We start from the raw sequence: 7,110 nt of genomic DNA, 5'->3' as shown, positions 1-7,110 counted from the left end.
AGTTCCTGTTTTTTGGGGGGGGGGGGTTGTGATGTGTGTGTTCCTGTTCCGCATGCGTTTTGCTCCCTCTAGTGGCTGATTCAAAATAAAACAGGTTTATTTCCGGTTTATCTCCCTGCAGATGTAAACTGCAGGGAGAAAAGCTTGAAATAAACCTGTTTTATGTTGAATCGACCACTAGAGGGAGTGAAACACGTTTGGAAAACAAGAACTAAACAGGAAGTGAAATGAGAATGCGGAAAAGTCCAATGTGAGGCAAAGGTGGCCGTCACCGGTGCACAAAATAAAGAGCTGTGATCTTGTGGGTGTGGTTTTAAGCATTTCAGTTGCTGGGTTTCTTTCTTTTGCCTAAACTGCGAGAGTCACCTGAATGGCTACTGTTCTTTGGAGGCTAATCCTGCACTTGTGTGACCTGCAGTTTTCCAGAAGGAGAGGACGCTGCAGGCACCTGAAGGTCTAGCTCCGAAATACAGCATCAGTCTCCATCTCTGCAACGTCTCCAATGCCTCGCTGGAGGAATCCAAGAGTAAGTGGGAAACGACAGTCTTGAAACAAATAATGTGGGGAAGTGATAGGGCACATGGTCCAGCACGCTAGGTGGGATCCAGACGGGTCATGTTTAACTAATGACAGCACTTTCCTCTAGAGCTCTTAGATCAGCCAAAGGTGACTTAGGTCAGGGCCAATGTCAGACTCCCACAGCATCAACGAAGTACACACTTGTAGTTTTACTTTATTTGAAGCTATAGGTGCATAAACAGGATCACTGTTCAGAATGAGGGGTGAGCAATGAGCATAATAGGTTATAGTACATTCAAAAAGTTGAGGCCCAATTGCGGGACTTCCCGCACGCGCCATTGGGGCTGGGAGCAAACGCATCTAGATAACATAACATCTCTGTTTCTCACGGTGCTCACCATGAGATCACCCAAGCAACTATTCAGCAGCAACCTGTGGCCTTGAGAGATATAGACGTTCCTGCAGCTAGGCAATTAAGTGCATCAACAGGTATACATGGGAAAGTGAAAGCACTCAAGCGCATACATAGAGTAGCAAGGAAAAAACCATTTGGCAGCTTGCTGACAGCCACGCACTGTCATTATGTGTCAGTAGAAAAGAGCAAGGGTTCAGTAGCACCTTAAAGACTAACACAGTTTGTGGCAGGGGAGGAGCCCACGAAAGGCCCACCCACTTTCTAAAAGCACATGGCGGGCAGCAGGAAAGATGTCGGCATTGGGGCGCCCCTGTTTTATGCAGCAATTTAGATTACAGTCCTGTTTCCGCATTCATACCATCCTTCAGAGGCAGGGCAGCTGTCGCTCACTCCGCTCCTGCTAACCATGACATTTTTAGCAAAATAGAAACCCGAGGGGATGCTGCCTGCCTCCTTGCCTTCCCCTTCACTCAGCTCCAGAGCTTGATTTGTTCTGAAATGCCGTCTTTCAGGATTTCAGCCATTGCAGAACGTAAGTGTGAGTTTCTCTGAGATCCAGGCCTGTTTGGAGAGCGCCGTAGCATCCCAAACATCTCTACAAGAGCGTTACGGTAAGCAGTCCACTTTGGCAAATGTTTCTGTTGGTTCCATTCCTATCCCCGGTGGATCAGACCAGCGGTCCACCTAGTCCAGCATCCCATGTCACACAGGAGCCAACTAGAAGAAGAAGAGAAGAGAAGAGATTGGATGTATACCCCGCCCTTCACTACCCAAAGGTGTCTCAGAGTGGCTTACAAACTCCTTTCCCTTCCCCTCCCCACAACAGACACCCTGTGCGGTAGGTGGGGCTGAGAGAACTCTTGACAGAAACTGCTCTTTTTCAAGAAAAGCTGTGCCAGAGTTATGGCTTGCCCAAGGTCATCCAGCTAGGTGCAAGTGGAGGAGTGGGGAACCAAACCCGGTTCTCCCAGATTAGAGTCCGTGCACTTAACCACGACACCAAACTAGTCTTTCTGCAGGGCCACAACAGGGCAGAGAGGCCAAGGCCTTCCCCTAATGTTGCCTCCTGGCTCTTCCCCTGATGTTGTAACCCGTTTACGGGATGGGCGGGATCTAAAAGCGAAAAATAAACAAATAAACAAATGTTGCCTCCTGATTCTGGGATTCAGAGGATTAGTGCCTCTGAATGTGGAGGTTCCCCTCAGCCACCATGGCTAGTAGCCATTGACAGACTCATCCTCCGTGAATCTATCTTAATCTCCTTTTCAAGCTGTTTATTCCTGTGGCCATCACCACAGCCTCTGGCAATTAAATCCACATTTTAATCACTCTCTGTGTAAAGCACTATGTCCTTCTGTGTGTTCTGAACCTGCTGCCCATCAGAGAGCGGGACGGCGGCAGGTCTTTTTGCCGGCAGAACTGTGGCCGGTGTAGTGGTGAGGAGCGTGGACTCTAATCTGGGAGAACAGGGTTTGATTCCTCACTCCTCTACGTGCAGCCGCTGGTGTGACCTTGGGTCGGTCACAAGTTCTCTCAGAGCTGTTCTCTCACAAGCAGTCTGTCAGAGCTCTCTCAGCCCCACCGACCTCACAGGGTGCCTGTTGTGGGGAGGGGAAGGGAAAGGAGATTGTGAGCCGCTCTGAGACTCCTTTGGGTAGTGAAGGGCGGGGTATAAATCCAGTCTCCTCCTCCTCCTCCTCCTCCTCCTCTTCCTCTTCTTCTTCTTCCCTCCCTGCTAAAAGATTTAAAGAGCCCTCCAGCTGGTTGGCAGTCCACGTGCTCTGTCAACCAGCTGAAGGGCTTTAAATCTTTTAGCAGGGGGGTCGAGGGGTGGCTGCAGTTTGGAGGGCAGGGCTTGGTGCATCCCCGCCCACTCTGGAATGCCTCCTATATCTCCCCGCCGGATCAATCAGGGGCCCCGGCAACCAGGGCCGGCTCGAGGTGTTTCTGCGCCCTAGGCGAGGCTGCCTTATGGCGCAGATGCCAACCTCCCGGTGGGGCCTGGAAACCTGGAGCCCTCTGGAGCCAGCCACCCTTTTGCTGCTGCCACCACCGCCTCCTCCCCACCCCGCCACCAAAGGGGGGGGAGGCACAGCTTGGCGTCCCATCCAGGGCCCGGCGCTCTAGGCGAATGCCTAGTTCGCCTAGTGGGTGAGCGGGCCCTGCCGGCAACCCCAGCTCTGCCTCTGAGCTGCGGCCTCTCCCTCCTTGCCTGCCCTTATACCCCCCCCCTTTCGTCTTCTTCTCTCTAAGCCAAAAAGGCCCATAACTCTTAGCCTTTCTTCAGTGGGGAAGTCCTTCAGCCCATCGACCCCTTTTCATTGTCGTCTTCTAAACTCTGTGACTCTGGATTCGCCCTTGTTCTCCCAGGGACTCTACTGGGATTGGTCTCTGCCGGCTGGAGGTTTCACAATGGGAGCTTCTACTTCTTTTCGCAAGAGACTAAGCATTGGCAGGAGGCTGAAGAGACCTGCGTGTCCCACGGGGCGCACCTCACCTCTGTCGCCTCCAAGGAAGAGATGGTGAGCCCACCAAGAAATCCTAGTTTTGCTGCACGTGGACCCAATGCATGAACCTTGCAGCGGACTGGGGGTGTTTTCTTGGCTGCATGCAGTTGAGCAGTGTTCTCTCTAAGCTGAGTTAGTGTGAGTGGGGCGGCTACAAGCATGAACGTTTCAAAAGGGAATTAGATAGGCATATGGAGCAGAGGTCCATCAGTCACTATTAGCCACAAGGTATGGATAGGGGCTCTGGGGCAAGTGATGCTCTGTCATCTTGGTGCTTGGGGGGGTCAACAGTGGGAGGGCTTCTAGTGTCCTTGCCCCACTGGTGGACCTCCTGATGGCACCTGGTCTTTTTGGCCACTGTATGACAGAGTGTTGGACTAGATGGGCCTTTGGCCTGATCCAACATTGGTGTCTCATGTTCTTATGAGCGAGCTCACAGTTCTTTAGCCTCTGGCTCACACATGTTTGTCTTAGATCAGGAAGGATGGCTCCCCAGAGCAAACTAATTAATGCAGGAGCCAAATCGCTCACTCACAACTTTAATGCCAGTAGCTCACTATGTAGAAATTTTGCTCACAGGACTCCACAGCTTGGAGGGAACATTGTAGTTGAGCACCACGGCCTGGGAGATGTGAGGCTGCCGACAGTCTTCCGCTATCCTGAGTACTGACTTGCGAAATGTACAACCTGCCTTTCATAGCACTTCAAAATGGAGCCTTACGATATATAATATAAATGATATCTGATGGTGAAAAGTGTTGCCAAGTCACAGGGCCAACCCTGCTTAGTGTCCAAGATCTGACCGCAGGCCCACAGCTATGGTGGGGCTTTGGGGGGGGACTCTACCCCCTTTCTTAAAGGCACAGCCCCACAAGAATTTCTCCAGTAAATGCTTTCTTCAACCATTTTAAAGTGTTTCTTTAAAAGGCGAGCGCTCCTTTAAGTAGAGTGGGGTGCTGTCGTTGACTAATTCCCGCACTGAGCAAGGGGGTTGGAGTAGGTGACCTCTACGATCCCTTCTAACTCTGTGTCAAGAAACTGGTCTCCTTTAAGAGAGTTTTCTTGCCTATGGAGGTCATCACCCCCGCCTGCTGGCTTGTTATCAGAATTGTTGCTTTCTTGCATTCTTTCAATGGTCTTTTGTTTATATCATTGGTTAGTTTTGCCAGTGTTGCATACTCAGCTGGTTTTTCTTTCCAGATCTCTGTTGTAGGACAGCCTTCTGTCTTCCATTTCATTGCAAAAATTGCTTATTAGAATAAGTCTCCCCTCATCAGTTGACACCAATAAAATCTTCCACAATAATTGGGGAGGGGTAATTCTGTTTCAGATCGTCCAGAGTTAATAACAACCTGGTGATGTAGTATTGGCTTTTAGGAATTTAAAATATAATGTAGATACTTGTACATGAAGACGTTTATTACCGTTGTGACTGGTATTGTTTGTGTGTGATGTGCATGATCGCTTGTGGGTTTTTTTTACATATTTAAATCTTAAAATGCTATTTATATATTGCAGGAATTTCTTGTCAGGGAGGGCAAAGGGAAGACATTTTGGATCGGACTCACTGATCAAAGGGAAGAAGGCAACTGGACTTGGACAGATGGCACAACATACAACCACCAAGTGAGGTAGGAAAAGTTTGAAAACTGGGAGTGGGGCAAGGGGGCGTTATCACTAGGTCATGGAAGTGACGTCATGACTCTCTAGGAATTGCCAGAAACTCTGTGGTAAAACCATGGCATTTCCAGCAATTCCTAGAGAGGACTGATGTTTTCCACAGAAATGATGTCATAGAATCATAGTTAGAGGGGACCTACAGGGTCATCTAGTCCAACCCCCTGCACCATGCAGGGAATTAACAAATACCTCCCCCCCCCACACACAGTGACCCCTGTTCCATGCCCAGAAGATGGCAAAAAAAACCTCCAGGATCCCCAGCCAAAATGGCTTGGAGAAAAATTGCTTCCTGACCCCAAAGTGGCAATCAGCATTTCCCTGGGCCTGTGAGAAAGGGCCATGAGAACGAAGCACTGATGCAACCAGGGGTCATTTCGTAGACAAAGAGGTGCAGGAGCTCATTAGTATAACTCATTAGCATAACTCATTTGCATATGCCACACCCCCTGACATCACCGGAAGTGTGTCAGAAGGCAACACCCACCGCTCAGCCTCCAATGGACTGTTTTGGATTGCTAGCTATTGGGGGGGGGCGTGCAGATCTTTCCCTCACAGAGGAGGGAGAGCTGGTACCTGAATAAAACCTGGTCTTAAAGGTGCCACTCGACTGTTTTGGACTGTGGGGCTGGAGGGAGCTCTGTAACTTACCTGGCTGCTTCTTGCTCTGCCTGAGGGCTGCTGGGAGCAGGGGGTGGGGCTTGTTGCATGTGCCCACCCCCTGGGCTCTTTACTGCCAGAGCTCCGCTCCTGTGCACTCCTGCAAGAAATGACCCCTGCTCCAACCACTACATCACACGGGCTTTTAAGTTACTGATCCATAACAGGACCAATATGGGAAGAAGACGGAAACTTCCTGGAAAAGGGTGTCTACTTTCCATGGAGGGGATCCTTTTGTTCATGTCACAAAAATATAATCTCCCTCCAACCCCCCCCCCCAAATCTCTGCAGTTTCTGGCTCAAGAGGGCTCAGAATCAACCTGATAACTGGATCACAACCCCAGAGAAGCGAGAAGACTGTGTGCATTTTTCAAGCAATAAGTTGCTATCATGGAATGACAGCAGTTGTGGAAGTCAGTACGTATGGATCTGCAAGAAGGTCTTCTCTTGAGCAGAAGAAAGGAACAACTGCCTTGCTGGATGAACCCACTGGATCAGCTAGTCCCACATTCTGCTTTCAAACATGATTGGCCAGAGGCTTCCGACAGGACACAGACACTAGCCAATCCACAAAAGAATCTTCCCAGCACTTCCCAACACCAGCACTTTATTGTAATTTTGTATTGTTTTATTCTGCTTTTAACTTTTTAATCATGGCTTTGTGCCCTTATTGTTAGCCGCCCTGAGCCCGTTGGGGAGGGCGGGATATAAATTTGAATAATAAATAAAATAAATTCCCTGGGGCTGTTAAATTTTTTAAAGAAATTTTTGGTGAGCAATTTGGTCAAACTCTTTTTGCAAGGCCAACAACGCATCTAGTGGACTGAGCTAGCGCTACATGCTCATTGGCACTCTATACAAATTTGAGAACAGCAGAGAGGAAAGGCTTTTGTCTGCAGAAGCTGTGCTTCTTCTTCCCAAAGCAAGGCTTGTTCTTCTTTCCACCAATCCCCCTGGTGCAGAAGGCTTGGCTGGTGAATCTTGTCACTTTCTGGTCCTTCTTTCAGAAAAAGTACTGGTGTGCACAGTTCCCTCTAAGCCAGGGGTGGCCAAACTTGCTCAACGTAAGAGCCACATAGAATAAACATCAGAGGTTTGAGAGCCGCAAGACAGAAACAAATATCATATTTTTATTTTTTTAATATGCAAATTTGCTTTTTTATTAACATTAAATGAGATGGCCAAAAATAAAAACAAAAGGGGTAAAAACAGATACTGATAATGGTATTTATTTGTTTGCTAATGATATTGATTTGTCTAAGAGAGAGAAAAAGAGAGAGATGGAAAGAGAGAGAGAGAGAAACAAAGAAAGCAAATAGATGGGAGGGAGGG

At 48.8% G+C, this 7,110-nt stretch overlaps 1 protein-coding gene across 1 annotated transcript in view; it reads left to right on the top strand.

Moving 5' to 3' along the window:
- LOC107121447 (C-type lectin domain family 4 member F-like) overlaps positions 1 to 7,110 on the top strand; it is a gene marked incomplete at its 3' end in the record, with an annotated part of 39,887 nt that overhangs the window by 14,833 nt on the left and 17,944 nt on the right. The window contains exons 3-6 of the mRNA XM_015424356.1: positions 419 to 526; positions 1,447 to 1,545; positions 3,305 to 3,456; positions 4,960 to 5,067. Of these exons, the coding sequence (XP_015279842.1) occupies positions 419 to 526; positions 1,447 to 1,545; positions 3,305 to 3,456; positions 4,960 to 5,067 (467 nt within the window). The remainder of the gene's footprint in view (positions 1 to 418; positions 527 to 1,446; positions 1,546 to 3,304; positions 3,457 to 4,959; positions 5,068 to 7,110) is intronic.

Source organism: Gekko japonicus, unplaced genomic scaffold (genome assembly GCF_001447785.1).
Source record: "Gekko japonicus isolate JY-2015 unplaced genomic scaffold, Gekko_japonicus_V1.1 scaffold4411, whole genome shotgun sequence".
NCBI lineage: Eukaryota > Metazoa > Chordata > Lepidosauria > Squamata > Gekkonidae > Gekko > Gekko japonicus.
The sequence above is the reverse complement of the archived record's forward strand: the minus strand, read 5'-3'. Positions and strand labels throughout refer to the sequence as shown.